The 16,100-nt window shown below is 38.5% G+C and overlaps 3 protein-coding genes across 3 annotated transcripts in view; all 3 read right to left on the bottom strand.

Annotated features, from left to right (window-relative positions):
* LOC122396878 (glypican-4) overlaps nt 1-5,910 on the bottom strand; it is a 104,808-nt gene extending 98,898 nt beyond the window's left edge. Inside the window, exon 1 of the mRNA XM_043395609.1 lies at nt 5,318-5,910. Coding sequence (XP_043251544.1) covers nt 5,318-5,468 — 151 coding nt within the window. The 5' untranslated portion in view covers nt 5,469-5,910. The remainder of the gene's footprint in view (nt 1-5,317) is intronic.
* Nucleotides 5,911-6,863: 953 nt separating this feature from the next.
* On the bottom strand, nt 6,864-10,787 carry LOC122396760 (WD repeat-containing protein 35). Its single transcript, XM_043395413.1, has 2 exons — nt 10,665-10,787; nt 6,864-10,577 (listed from the first exon to the last, which is right to left on the bottom strand). Exon 2 carries the CDS (start codon nt 10,524-10,526, stop codon nt 6,972-6,974), a length of 3,555 nt encoding a protein of 1,184 aa, XP_043251348.1. The 5' UTR covers nt 10,527-10,577; nt 10,665-10,787; the 3' UTR covers nt 6,864-6,971.
* A 230-nt stretch (nt 10,788-11,017) lies between these two features.
* LOC122396738 (tonsoku-like protein) lies at nt 11,018-16,053 on the bottom strand. Its single transcript, XM_043395380.1, has 6 exons — nt 15,429-16,053; nt 15,063-15,320; nt 14,821-14,986; nt 14,300-14,715; nt 12,122-14,116; nt 11,018-12,054 (listed from the first exon to the last, which is right to left on the bottom strand). Exons 1-6 carry the CDS (start codon nt 15,439-15,441, stop codon nt 11,090-11,092), a joined length of 3,813 nt encoding a protein of 1,270 aa, XP_043251315.1. The 5' UTR covers nt 15,442-16,053; the 3' UTR covers nt 11,018-11,089.
* Nucleotides 16,054-16,100: the final 47 nt, after the last annotated feature.

Below are 16,100 nucleotides of genomic sequence, written 5' to 3'. Positions count from 1 at the left end.
TCACAGAGATGAGTCTCGGTCGCGTACAACTCTGAGTCACCCTGTACATTAGCCAGAAACTCATCGAGCTCGGGCAAACAAGGTGAGCTGGTTTCCAGGCGTATCGCTAGGGTTATTTAAAAGTTATAACTTATAACGTCGACCATTTAAAGCGTGCTGGTCCCTGACCAGTCCACCGCGACCCGGGCATCTCTATGAAAACGGCTCCTTTCTGCATTCCGCGCCGTGACGACATGTTTTAGCCTGTCAGAACTTCGGAACTCTCATAACTTACTCCGAAGACCGCTTGCATCGTTGCTATCCTCGTTGGATGACCAACACGACCATACAAACACCACTCGGTCACATCCCAGACATTACAGACTCATCCTCATCCGAACATACGAATCACGATTTCCAATCCTTACTCATCCTGAACCTCACACTGCTATCTATCTCCAGCAATAGTATATAAAAGCTTGCAAGATTGAAGAATCGTCAGAAAGAGTCTAAGTACTTAGTCGACCTAATACAAGTTGTACTGAGTTTCTTAAGAAAATAAAGTGTTGTCAACGCTCCTCCTTCGCGCTATTCAATATTGTAGAAAGCGATCTTGTCTTTATTCGATCGAAAGCTCTTACGTGGATGGAGCTTGCAAGATTTTTGTTGTGCCTACCCCGTGCAATTAAATCGCGAGGCGAATTCGCTTCATTGAAATGTCGTGTAATTAAGATGGAAAGAACGTCGACGATATTTAATATCTCCGTTGGTTAATAATTAATCGTGGAAAAAGAGAAGGCTCGTATTGAAACCGTAGCTCCCGTTTCCTTATCCTTACAAGGCGCGACAATTAATGCAGATACCGGTTTCCCTAGCCTTTAATGAAGAAACATATCGCTTATCAGACTCGATCCGGTGTAACACGATCCATAAATCAATTGTTCCGGACCCTGTAATAGCGTCTAGTATCGGTTTCGTTTATGTAGCTACACGGGTCGAATTAACTATCCTGCCACTGCTAAGCATTACACTATAATCGAACGAGAAATTCTCGAAAATCGATACCGAGTTTGCGGTCCTTATTCCGTAACGAAATATTAAAATATAATAATATTAACGAAACCAGTCGTTGAAGTGAAAAATACTCGAGTGGCGAGATGTTATAATCTGAACGAGATTAAGCAAGAATTCTCTAACCGAAAGGAGGTCCAAACTCTGACTAGAAAAAATGTAAGTCTGAAATTAGTGCCCTAATCTCCCAGTCCTTAAAGAATTCCAAGCCTAAAACCGTGAGGTCCGATACGATATCAATTATCTCGGTTTCCGTGTCAGAAACAACAAACTTCGTAGGATTCTGAACAATTCCAACGTTGACAGGGTATTCTGGTAAAAGTCTATTCGCTTTTAAGGAATTACGTTTACTGGAAAACGTTGATCAAAGTACGAATGATCAACAGTTCCGTTAAAACTGCCTTTTCTGTGTACGACGTTAATGCCGCGATATGAAATTATTCTTCCAGGCTTAGAGACCGGAGAATAATTAAGGAAAGAGGCGACGTCTGCGTGCTCTCGACGAGAACAATGGCCGACGAGAGCACAAAGTACGAACTGAAAGTCAGGCTCATCCCTCCCTACGACCTTTTGAAGAAAACTCGGGGGCAAAGAAAGAGACGATGATGGTGGAAAATTCTGACCGGCTCGTCGGTCGAATCTACCTGATAGGAGATCCCGACGATGCTCGCTGCCATCAACGTTTCGTTTCCTTAATGATCGTAATTCGACGAGTCATTGTTTCCCCCAAGGGCACGTTTGCACACCTGTTCGACCGCGTGAACGCCTTCCAATTCGTAGCCCCGGCTTATTTGGCCCTATTGTCGACTAATTTCCCCGAAAGATCCAAAGAGAGTTCGAAGGGAAACGAACGAATAACGAACATCTCGAAAGACCGTGGGAGGTCCTGCTCGACATCGACAAACTTTGGGGCAAGTTCGTTCGACCGTAGGACGATTTTAGGCAAACGTGGACGTAGAGTATTAATCTTTCGCGATTCCAGATAGTAAGACGATCGACTTGTGGTCGCAGGAACGTTCCTTCATATCCTGTCCGACACGATGGGGACATTCGTTGGCGTCAGTGATCCCTAAGCCCCGACAAAGGAGGAAGGAAAGCCTGTCGCGAACACTGTTCTCTCCCAGTCGCTGCTAAGTCGCCATCAATTTTACCCCTCGTCAAAAAGATAGTCCAGGTGTTCTATCTCTAATTTCTCCACGATGCATGTAAAGCTTTTCGCCTGTTACGTACAATAACAAAACATTATAAGCTCAGAATATGTACATATACGGTTCCGAGTGGAACCTAAATTTTTAAGCACGAATCTCCGGAAGCTTATCCCATCGTGTAGAATGGGAGGTACTTGCGATCGTAGAAAAGATCATCGGGAAAAGTGGCATCTTTTGTAAGATAACGAGTCCCGAGTGCAGGTAGAGAACTGGACAGGTAAATGACAGACGAAGAAAGGTAAAACGAAAGCTTGTAAAAGCGAGGACTAACGGTCAAGGTTATTTCTCTGACCGACCATCCCCCGGATGCTTCCATCGGTCGACTTATTAACCAGTCGTTAAACACCGTTTTTTACGATCGCGTCGATACACACGTCCGTTGGCGGATTTCGACCTCGGGGGCACGGATTAAATAGAGGTGTTCATTTATTTAGATCGGTTCTAACAGTTTCCGTGGCGCAGAGCGCTCTCTGTTAGGCAATTGATCGTGTCTGGGAACTGTCAACGTCTCGTCACCGTTAACGGAACGCAGACCAAAGAGAAGGCGCATTAGCATCCCTCTATCGCGACCACGTTTTCACCCAACCTCCGACAACGTCCATCGTTCCATGGAACAGGTTCGAACTTGTTCGAACGTCTCGAACAGACCCTGTTTCCCTGAACGAACAACGGTGCTTCCGATAATAAGTTTCCAGCGTGTATGCAACGTTTATAGCGCCAGTTTCGCCGACGGGAAAATCACGAATAGTTCGTTCGATTCAAGGAGGCAATTCATTCTGTATCGTTTATTAACCAACGCAACGTGCATTCATTGTAGACGCGTTTGAAATATTCTTTCACGGGGCCCCCAGTCTGCACGCACCCTCTGGCGTGATTCTACAATACCTACTGTTCCCCAACTAATCTGTTATTGTTTCCGCCGCGATTATCTAAGAACAATCGTATTCGGTGAAAAGCAGAGCCACGAACGGGTTAAATATTCGTTTAATCGCGTGCTTGCGCCCTCTGGCGCGCCCCCGTTGAAACTATTATTCCACCGTGCCATTATTTCCCTAACGATGCCCATGAAAAATCTCTAATTATTCCAACCTTTATTGTGTTTCATTTTGTATAAAAAAAAAAACAAAATATATGGATGAATCCAGTCGAATGGTTGACATTTCTACCCCAAAGATAAAGTATTTTCAAATATCCTCTCCGCTAGTGCCAGATTTTTTTTTCCCCCGCGTGTACTAGATACAGTTGTCGCGATAAAACGTGGAACGAACGACGCTTTTTTTTTTTTTTTTTTATTTCGTATACCCTTCGCTCTCGCTACACCTCATGTTCTTCCCAGCTCTTTATCGCCCGCGAAACCCACGCGGCTTCTGTTTCATCTCCCCGATAAACGTTTATGCACGCACGCAAAAACAATAACAGAAATAAACCATTCCAAGATGGCCGGACGAAACGATCAAGAGAACGACTCGCACGAAACGCATTTCTAATACGCTGCCCCTTAGATCTACACGATCGATAATGGCTCGATTTACGCGGTGCTATTTATAGACGCGATCGCATTTTTATGCGGTTGATAAAATATAATTTACCTTTCTTTGGCGCTGAAATCCTAACGAAAGTTGCAATCCATTGGTTAACCTTTCCTCCGTGAACTTCTTTTTACCAATTCTTGTATTATTTAATAAGCTTCCAAACCACTTGTAAAAGATTTATAGACACTTGAGAAGCAAACACCACGTCAACGATTTATCTATTACAAATTAGAGTTGTTAATACTGGGTAATACAAGGTATAGGTACAAATACTGTTTCAAAACCTAACCCCATAAATGTAACACTCTGGACACCATTAAAGATGGTGGCTGTGTTTCGTAACTTGTAGGTAAAGAAACTGAAACGGATAGTACACTAAACTATACTTCTGTGCATCTCGTATGATACGCATTCTTATCGACAGGGATGAGACAGAGTACATTAACGCCACAAACAACATAATCTTAATCTTCGACAAATTATTTTTACCAACAGTGATTACAAATTGCTTACGATTCGACTGCCATCATCATTAATTCGGATAAAGTTGGTACTTAATGCTACGATAAATGCCAAATTCTAAGGGTTATCTTTACAATAAAATGCTTACATAGCTGTCGTTCCACTCTTCGTTCTACGAAATTTTAGTCATGCGTCATGTTAACGGCACGTATAATATCTTGTTATCTATTCGGTGCGAGTAAATACACTTTTGAAGCTGGTCGTATTTGATTGTACCGATTTATAAGGCCCCAACAGGCTCTCACTGTATTCACGCGAGATATACCTAACTGATAGATTAAAATTTCCTATTGTACCGGTGTCTAAAACATTTGTTACTACGCTAATCATAACACTTTCCAAAACATTCTTTCTTCGAAGGGACATTTCGTTTAAAACAAATAACCGCCACGATGATACGCTAGCAGCGTAAATAAATATCCGAGTAAAAAAGGTTGAAACTCTTGGGAGAAGCAAGTAAGTGTTTATTTTATCTGTGGCGTTTTCGACTGTTGGTCGTACACATGACTAGAGCATGTTCGTAAGTTGAGGTCCGACGTGAGAACTTCTTGGAATTTTTCTTTCGCTCGTTTTCTTCCCAACTTGTTGCCCCATCCTCTAAGAAACACAGCCCATAATTCAATGGCCATAAATATTTCGTTGAACGTGTCTCTTTGCACGACTTCTCAACGAAAGTTCGCGAAATAAATCACGGATCGTCGTAAATTACGAGCGCGGCGTTCTAATTTCGCACTTTAATATTCTTTAACCTTACATTTTCCAAACTGTTTGAAAACGCTTCGTAACGACCAGACACATTCTGTGTGCTTTAAATAACTTTTGAAAAGTGGAACGTACGATCAATCTAATTTTCAAATACCATTTTCTCGATAGAAATATTACGAAAATTTGGAGTTAGACAACGTTAGACAGGTCAAGCGTAACTCGGTTCGATTGGCATAAAAATCGAGATTCAAATACATAGTGTCATAGTTTTAAAAAAACGAATGTGATTAGGTTACTCACATGAAATCGCCTCCTTCGGAATATCACTGGCAGGAAAGCCTTGCGACTCGAAGTACGGCTTGACAGCGTCACATTTTAATCCGGCGCGCACCGTCGTCGTCGCGACGCTAAGGATCAGGATAACACACAACATCGACAGCACGCCACTCATAATTATTCTCGTAGAAAGCACACGCGACACACTCACGAACTGACGCGACAAATACGCGAAATCCGACACTTGGGTCTGTACATTCGTGGCAAAATAAAGAATTTGAGATCGCCGCTTGGTTCGGCAAGCACGTTTGGCAATTCGAAACGCACAGCGCCACGATGGTATCCGTAAAAAAGGGGGGTACAATTTAAAGATAACCGTTGACAATTTCGCGAGAGAGGAAGCAACACGATACGATACCGCCCCTACGGTGGCTCGAGACGCACTGACCGACTCGTGGAAGAGAACGCGTGCCGGCAACGGGACGCATGCGCACAACAGAACGACTTCCAAGCAGTAATCGGTTTGAAATGTAGCGTGTAATCGCGCGCCACACTAGTTGCCATGCGCAGGCCGGTAAATCTATTTACATCATATTATATTGCATCTACACAATGCATTTACAAATTACTTCTAATACTTAAATTATTAATTTTTAACGTAACATTTCATTCATTCAATGTACGAAATAAATAGCAAATTAAGGAATTTATGTCACCTTTACAGTAAAAAAAAAATAGAATTTTTATAAATATACATATGAAATAAACTTTGCTCAACTCTGTTAAAAAAATGGTGCATTAAAAGAAGATTGAATAAACACGCATGAAGTAATTCAGAACATATTTAATGCAACAAATGGTTAACAATATAAGAAGCGTAAAACATGTCCGACGAAGATTCAAATTTAAGGCACTATTAATATCTTCGTACGAGTATTATCTATTTTATATTGGTGCGTTATAATATTGGACGGCATTAATACTTTAATTATTGGACGGAATTACTATTATTGCCTATTATAAACTAGAACTAAACATTAAAACCTATCGAGAACTAATACAGATGTAATTGTTATTGCATGAGGTTTTATAATAAACCAAGGATTGTATCCTTGCAGTCCTTTGACACTGATTAAACAATAAAAAATAAGTAAATATGTATCATAGTCTTTTTCTCTTTTAAAGCGCGAAAAACAAGTTTAAAACAAAGAATTGCAGTCATTCAATACTGATTTCAAAGTCTACAATCAAAGAATATTAACAAAGTATTGCATAAGTACTCATTGCCTGAGGCTAATGTTAGTAATGACTTATACAAAAGTTATGTACCATGTATCTGATAAATGATTTCTTTAACAAAAATATATAAATGTTTTTTGAACTTACACATGAGATCAGACAGTATTAATTTGTTATGTTATATCACTTTCTAAAAATCACATGTACAGTTTGCAATATACGTTATTCAAAACAATTAGATGGTCGCAAACTTGTGTAACTTTATCTTATAGTAATATAAAAAATGATTTTTAAAATTTGATTCATTCTCTTCGATTATTATTACCTCTAATTGTTTCAAACTACGTGTATACACATGAAAACGTGACATGCTTTCTATATGATGAACGTAAACAATAAGATGTGTCATATTTGAACTGTGCATACTTACACTCATGAATTACATGTACGTAACTGTGCTGTGACACAAGGGGCAAGCATTAATATTAACAACATCACGCTCTGTCGCGACATAGTGCCTACAAACAGTACATATCCACGCGTTACTGAGATCCATTAGTGGCTTTCCAGAAATGATACAAGGCGGAAATCTAGTCATACAATTAGGACACGCGACGCACCAATCTGGTACAAGACTTTCGCAATTCGCACACTCCGTTTTAGAGTTGCGTACATCTTTCGGGCTGTTTTTGGTGAAAATATCCACCGCCAAATCTTCGTACTCTTCTCTGGTCGATTCCGAGATACTTTCCAACGATTCTAATTTAATGAACGCCTTGGAACAGACAGCAAAAGCATGATTAACTGCGCTGGACAGAGCAAGTAGACAGTAAATATCCTCAGGTTCCAAAATGTCCTCGTACTCTCGGAGTCGCAAGGCTGTTTTCATGGCTGCATCAATGTTTCCTGAATATATTTGTCTATGAGCCAATAAAAGAAAGTGATTCGCTTCTGCGCCCTTCCAGGCATTCTCTATGATACGTGTATCTTCATTGTTCTCTGCTATACCCATCACAACGTTGCTTCGGGCCCCTTTAATTGCCGGAGTACTGTTAATATGATCCTCGATCAGCAGTGCTGCCAGAACATAGATCTTCTTCACGCGCAAGGGATTTGTTCTAGTTTTCGTCTGCTCCTCGGCCAACTGAAAGAGTAACTTTGCTGCTTCCAGATTGTAATTTGCTTTCTTGTACAGTTCTACTGCCTGCAATCTCTTGCCATTGGACAAAAGATGAGTGGCGTACTTATTTAATAATTCGCCAATTTGGGCCATTTTATAGGTCCTGGCCAATTCGACCGCCTGGTCCCAATGATTAAGTCGGACACAAGTATCCACGGCTAGTTTCACGTCCCCGTATTTTATATAAGCTGCAACTGCCTGGGAGCACATGCCCACAGACGCTAACATCCTTGCCACTGTCTTCAATAAGGGACTCTTGTCTGGTAATTGTTGCACAGTTCCTGCCAACTGAATAAAGTCTTCCAACTTGTAGTAACACTCCACCAGCTTCTCCAAATTTCTGCTCTTTTCGTAGTACTCCCTCGCCCCCTCCCAATTCTGTCGTTCGGCATAATATTCTCCAATTTTGTTATAAGCATACTCCATCTGTTTGTCAGATCCACCGATACCCATTTTCATCAACTGCACCACGCGAAAGTAGTCCCCCAGTTTCTGACGCAATGAGATCGCCAAATCTCTTCTATCCATGTCTAAGTATAATTTCTCCGCTTCATCGTAGTTACCAAGGTACGCCGCTACCTCAGCTTTCTTCAACTGATCGTTGTGCACGTTCTGCAGACGTTTTATAAACTGTATGCCCAAGTAATCCGTACAACGGACCATCGCGTTTTCCGCAGTTTCCAAGTCCAGCTTCTTCAGCGCCGACTCCGCCAACAAACGCCACAATCGTGGATGCGGGTTGTCCTGAATGAAGTTATTGGCTTCCTTCAGTCCCACTTTATCCAATAGCTCTCTCGTGTCTCTCAAAGACTTTACTTCTAAATCTACTATCAATTCGTTTTTTGTATCCTCCGGTTTTTGCATAAGATCATCCAACAGGACACATCGTATCTCTAAATCTTGGAACGAACAAATATATCCAGAACACGATATTGGTTCTTCGGGATCATATTCTCTTAGGACATACATTCTGGTCTTCTCTATGATTGCCAATAAAGTTGGATTGTCTTGCGCCCAACACATGGCCCATACATCTTTTCTTTCAAATTTGTTTACACCATCTGCCGACTCTCCGTCCTTGAAACTGTTTTTTTTAGAATCTGCATCCAAATCCAGCATAGTCAAAACACCAGTTGTATCTATGATGGATACCCGTGACGCGTCGCAATTAATTGCAATTTTAAAAAGTTTACAGGCCGTATTGTACCTATTTGTGAGAGTTATCTGCGGTAAGGAATACCGCTGAATCATTCCTGATTCTCTGCCTACCAATAAGACATTGTCAGTCGCGGATAGGCAACAAATAGGGTCCATGGTAGCTTTAGTATTGATAGGTGTTACAAAAGATCTGTCTTTGTCTAAATCTTGGATTACTTCTGTCACGCCGGTCGGAGTTTCGTCTATATGATAAATTTTATCTTTCTTAAGACGCCCTGTATGCAACATGCTATTACGCGGAGTGCGGTAACTCCATACCAGAAAATTATTTTTGGATGCAGTAATGACGACACTGTTTGTCATGGTCACCCATAGTGGCTCCAAATCTATGAACTTTGTATCTATTGGAGTGGCTATTGAATTGCAAACTAAAAGAGCGAATTGTTCAGATCCTTGTACCATGTTATTCTTCACTGCTAACACGCAATGATCTCCATACGAATCTAACGATATTAATGCTCTTACATATTTATTGCAACATGTATTATTGACTGTGTTCCAAAACATAATAGAAATGCCGTCTTTGCTGATCTTTTCATTTGTATACACAACTGTGTTACTGAAGTATGTCCACTTGTAATCCAAACGGATATTTGCAAAATATATATGAGAATCAACCGACAAAGCTACTCTGAGAGATCCTCCTTCCCATGCACAGCATGTAACCTCTCTACCAGGTACTTTCAGAGTTCTCATATGTTTACCAAACGGAGTATAGAACTGAATGACATTAGTGCCTTTTGTTTCCCCATTACCTAACATTGGCATCAGACCTGTTACTGCCAATAAAGAACCACAACTATTCCAACAACACCATGCTGTTGTCATACCAGTTTCTATTACAATTGGATTATCATCATTTGTACCTCTCATAAGTTGTATTTTACCATTTCTATAACAAATAGCTAGAGTAGGGCAATCAGAAGCAATATAGCCATTTCTTCCATCATACCATTGCAGTGCCATTATTGTTGGAGCCTGGCCACTGTTGACTGGTATCATAGACAACTTTGTTAAAAAGACCCCTTGATTGTCATAAAGATGAACTTCGCCATTTTTTAAACCAAACAGCAGTAATTTCCCATCCGGGGACCATTGCACAGCAGCAAGAGATATATTCTTCAATTCTTTTCCCCAAATTCTATTGCCTTCAACAGAACCAACAATAACTGCTCCATCTTCATAAACTATGCAAATTTTTAAACCATCCAAACTCCATGCCATTCCTTTGACAACTGATTTATTACAATTGTTTATCATCTCATCGTACCAAGAGCCTTTGTATAACATCCAAACAATAATCACACCATTTTGATCGCTAGAGGTCAATTTCTGGTGCTGTTCGTTCCAAGTGACTACTTGTACATGGCTATTATGACCTTCTAAAGTCTGATTCATACTTAAATTACTAGCAGCAGTTAAATTACGGGACTTCCCACCACTGGTAGAACTATTAGCATTGGAATCCACTCTAAGCACTTTCAATAGTCCATCTTCTCCTCCAACTGCTATATAACCTTCTTTCTGATTCCATGCTATACAATTAAGCCGAAAATTATTTGGTATAGCTATCTTTTTACTCAGATACACAAACATTTTATTAAAGTGGAATATGTATTCGATATATATTTTTTCTTATTAGATAAACTTCTGAAAAAAAGAACACCATAACTCCAAATTACAACAATCTACTTTCATGCTAGATTTATACATTTTTTGAGTCACATTACTTACATTATTACACAGCGATTACGCTTATAACCCTTGTCAATTAATAAACATTATTTATGATCCGTCATCAAACAATTTGAATGATTTATACGAGTTTTATAAAAACAAAATTGAAGAAACAGTTACTGTAAACAACCATGTTTGATCATACTACGGACGAGGTATAGGATAGACTATACCAGACTATGCATCTTATGGAAGATGGTGTCACCTTAAAAAACGGTGATCTTGGGAACTACAGTTAATTAAACTACATTTACATATGTATTATCTATTATATATTATATACATTACTTAACAAGGATGTCTGTAAGGTTAAAATAAAAAATTTTGTTCATATATTCAGTTTTGTATGTATAAAAATATAACGTTACAACATTTTGTTCGTAAGACTATACAATTAAAGTACTGTACATATAAAAGCATTTTCAATTTGTAAACTCCTTAATCAAAGGTTTAAATATCACGAGATCATACGATAATTTTTTCGCAATACCTTTCCCTCGCCATAAACAAAGCCAACACTCGTACACGTCAGAAGACATGTTCACGATTAATGTACAAATTTCTGGACTCTCGATAAATATTTCTGAATCAGGATACGTGACGATACTTTCGCATCCATTGATATCAATATGCGCCAGCGTTGGTGTGTGCTTCAATAGTAAATTTAAAGATTGTGCACTTACACCTTTATTTCCTCTAAGCACCAATTTAGAAATATTCGACGCTTTCGACAATATATTTCTTATATCGCTATCCAATAAATTACACGCAACAAGTTCTAAACGTTCTAAGTTTGCGAACAAAACATTTTTATTATTGAAAGTGCTTTTAACCATGTTAAAATCGTTTAAAAGAACGGTACTAGATAAATTTAAATTAAGTAGCTGTCTCTGTAACGAGGTGCAGAATTCATCCTCCTTAAAGTTGTTCCAAGAAATATCCAAGTTTAGCAGACCATTGTTCTTTGAAAGAAATTGAACATTAGACAGTTGACAATATCGTAAATTCAATGTTTGCAGTTGCACCAGAGGAACAAGAAGTTTAGAAAGTATTTCTTCACTTGTTGATCCAAGTGGATTATAACTGAGATCTAAATACTTGAGTTGCGGGGGTAGTTTTTCTAATTTATTCAAACACTTGGAATCGATATCGCATCCTTGAAGGCATAATTCTTGCAAAGTCGATAATTTCAAAATGCAATCATGCAGAACACTCCCTGCTTCGTGCAATTCTTTATTGGATAGATCTAATATTTGAATGTTCTTTTGGTACTCTAAAGTTTTTAATACAGACATAAGTTCTCTACTACTGACATCTTCTTGCTTCAACCGCAAGATGAACATGTTCTCGCACGATTTTAAACACTTTAATATGAATTCACGGACATCTGAAAATATTAAAAATAATAATCATAATGAGAAATAAATTGGTAAACTCGAACAAAAGTTACTTACCTATGTTGTAAGTTTGACAAATAATCCGATATCGTTCAGCGATAGGTGGTATCTCTAATTCAATCACTTCACATTTGAAATTTTTAACAATGTCTCCTTCGTTTAAAATTGTAAATATATTATCAGAATTTACAGCAATACCGTTCATAGTTTTTAAATCGAACTTCGCGTTACATCCGCTATCGTCGTAAAATTTCTTTTCGATATCCATTAAAATGTTTTGTACCGACGGTTTCGACACATTTGAGATTTGTACCTGAGTTTGAAATACTTTCCCTTCGACGCATACATTTAAAATAATCGACTTTACTATAACATCAGCTTCTCTCGATTCAAATTCTATGGGAGATGGGTTGATAGGCGAAGGTGTTCGAGAAACAGAGTTTTTGGTAAAACCAATTGACAATAAAGAAGTCTGTTGCTTTTTCTTCTGAATTCTGCGCACATTAAAAGAATGCGCTATTTCGGTATTACAACTATCATTACTTTCATCTTCGATCTGATCAAATTCGTTGTCTTCTATCGTAGGACTCACAACCATTGTTTTATGACGCTTCGAATTATTCTCGAGCTGAATATCATCATTACTAGATTTCCTCTTTATTTTTGGACTGATATCTTCATTGGAATATCTTCTGTTGTTACTACTTTCGTTAATATCATCCTCCAACCAATCATCCAAAAGGACTTCATTCTTGTTCAAAAGCGGGTTGATTATACGTTTGGGACGAGTCAAGGATGCTCCAATCGGGTCATTTCTATGCTTTAAGCTGGCTATAGTTCTTTTATAATCTTCGCCTGCAGAGACCTTTTCATCGGTACCACTTCTGTCGTTGATACAATTTCTTGAATTGCGTGATAATTTCTCTGATTGTTTGCAATTTTTTCTCTTGCTTGCTGGTATTATAGCAGACAATTTTGAATGCATTTCGATGTACTCAGCTTGTTCTTCGGGAGACAAATAATCAACACGATCTTTCCATTGCTCCAAACAATCTAGTACGGTATCATCTTCGTTTGCCGTTAGTTCCACATTTGCACCATACTCCATTAGGAGTCTCATCATCGAAATATTGCCGCAAGATGCTGCATCGTGAAGTGGAGTAACTCCCTGACACATGATGCTCCCAGCATCGTTTACGTTCGCACCGTGTTGCAACAATAATTTTGCTACCTCCACGTAACCATGATTGGCCGCTTCGTGAAGAGGAGTCCATCCAAAATGGTCTCTAACATTTATCGAATGACCATCAGTTAATAATTTCTCTACCGCTTCGACATTGCCATTGATGCAAGCTACATGAAGCTGTGTTTCACCCTTTTCATTTCTTTTTATCACGACCGTTTGTTTCCTTGTTCGTTTCCTATACGTTTTACTATTTTCCTTGGTTTTCAATTCAGTCTCTATATCCGACAAATCTTCCAAGCAAATATTCGCGCCGATATTACTTTCGTCTATCTCATCTTCGCTGTCAGAACTGCTTGGTACTTCTTCCAACATATCCAGTTTCTCCTGAATCATTTTTATCTCTTCCGTTTTCCCAGAATTAAGAAAATAATTTAATTGTTCTTTTAAAACGGACGTCTCCAAAGAAGGATCGGCGCAAATTTTTGCATTAGTCCAAGCTAAATTGTAAATTTCTTGAATCTTGTCGTCGGTTGCTTTGGTGTCTATCAGTAAATCTGCCAAGAATAAAGCTGATCTACAAATTTCACGCGAATCTGTGCAAAGCTTTAACTCCCTCTGTGCAAAATCTAACGCTTCGTTGAAGCGTTTTACGTCCTTTAAAGTTTGAGCTAGACTCAACAAGGCTGCTCCTGTACGATCGCTTTCGATCTCCTCTGCGCAGTTAAGCATCTTTCGATAATAATCGATAGCTTTTTCGAAACATTTCGCGGCAACAGCCGTATCTCCTAGTTTTTCATAAAGTCTCAACTTACCGCTTGTACTTGTTTCTGTCTTTAAAGCATTCTCAGTTTCATTTAAAGTTACCACTACAAAAATATTACATTTTTTAAAACAATGTAGTTTATTATAAATACGTTCTCTTATTCTATTACTCTCGCGTCCAATAAACTACGACGTTTTAAACAATTTATTATGTAATATAAATTAGACAGAAAAGAAAATACAACTTTCATCATTTACATTTATCAATTTCATTTTTATGGACATACCTATTCTGAGAATCTTTTCTACTTGACATTTAATATTTTCCGATAGATTGTCCGTAACGTAAAGGGAAACTAATATCTTGCGCGACTCGCACCACCTTTCCATTCTTAAAAGTAGTTCTGCCTGTAAGTATCGCGCCTCTGCTTTTAAGGATGGATTGTCAATCTCAGTGGCAGTTTCGAAATGTTTTAACGCCGATTCATAGTCGTTTTGCCGTTCATGAACTCCACCTAGGGCAACTTGTGTTCTGTGAAAATCTTCTTGCAAATTATGTGCTTCGCACAGTGCTGCAGCTTTCTCCATTAAATCAATAGCCTGCTGCTGTTCTTTCTGAATTTCTAACACTAAACCTAGGTTCAAAAGCAACCGCGCCCGCATTGTAATCAGTTCCTTCAATTCAATATCTGTGTCTCCTAATCTAGATAGACAATTAACAAATCAAATATATTTTTACATTCCATAATGTCATATTGACTAAAAAGTTAATATATTTGATTTGATTATATATGATGAAATACTAAACTCATTACAAAGCCTTATACTTTTCATATATGCTTTTTTTGCCCTTTTCAGGGCTTTGGTCTTTTTCTCAGACTCAACCAGGCTTTCAGCCCAGCAGAAATATGTTCTACCTAATGTGGCATAAGCTCGTTGTTCTTCTAATAAATTTTTTATCTCTTCGGCTCCTTCTGCCTAACACAAGAATTTTGTTATAATTGTTTAATACAATTTCACTGATCATAAAAATTAAAAAAAAAAACAAACCCAAATAATGGTTTTGATGCTTTAATGCTTCCTCATAGTTGTTAAGATTCGTGTGTATCTCTCCAATCATTCTGTGGGCCACTGCAATGTTTAATTTGTCTCCTAAAATACTACAGACTTCCAATTGCTCTGTATATTCTTGCAATGCATCTTGAAACTTTCCAGTTTCAAAATACAAGTCCCCAAGCTCTTTAACAACTTCAGCCAGCTGTTGGAAATTACCATCTCGCGTGACCCGCTTCTTTTTTTTGAGTAATCCTATTATTGCATAAAAAGAGATTAAATAATAGGTAATGACTGAAGTCCAAACAAATTCTAATAAACAAACAAAGGAAATATCAAATAACAAACTGAATTAGCACTTACTTTCTGTGTCCATTTTACAAAAATGTAACTTATAGAAACAAGTGATTCACAGGATTTAGATTAATTTTCCTTTGTGTTCGACAGCATGTTGTCATGCGACACAAAGCCAAACATAACCAAAATCTAAGCCACGCGTGAAAAATATCAAATCACTACACCAAACACTTCGTAACGGTAAGGAGAACATAAAATGCTTATAATGGATATATGAAATGAAATTGTTAAGACAACAGAAGTTCAAATAATCATCAACTGTTGAAATAAAAAGTAAGCTGTAAAAAAATAATCGTGTTCTACGATTCGTTTAATTCAAATTACATTGAGTCAATGAGTAATTGTATTAGAATACAATGATACGTATTTATTAATTAATAATCTGTTCATAGAACCGATAGCGTATTATGATGCAAGTACTCGCAGGGTGCCCCACAATGGATTAGAGCGGGAAATAATGAGAACGGCCATGCCACCGACAGCAGCATCCCCCGCGTTCTGGGAATAAGAGTTACTCTCCCGTCGGCCATTATCACGAATTACTACGTGTACACGTTCACGTTTTAAGGCTTTGTAACTGGTTAAACGAACATAATAGTGTTTAAGTATTGACAATGCGTCTTTTCTACCGTGCCCCCTTCCTACCCTCGATCTCCTCTAGAATTTAAGAACCTATAA

Source organism: Colletes gigas, unplaced genomic scaffold (genome assembly GCF_013123115.1).
Source record: "Colletes gigas isolate AHSC1104 unplaced genomic scaffold, ASM1312311v1 Colletes_gigas_Sc00008, whole genome shotgun sequence".
NCBI lineage: Eukaryota > Metazoa > Arthropoda > Insecta > Hymenoptera > Colletidae > Colletes > Colletes gigas.
The sequence above is the reverse complement of the archived record's forward strand: the minus strand, read 5'-3'. Positions and strand labels throughout refer to the sequence as shown.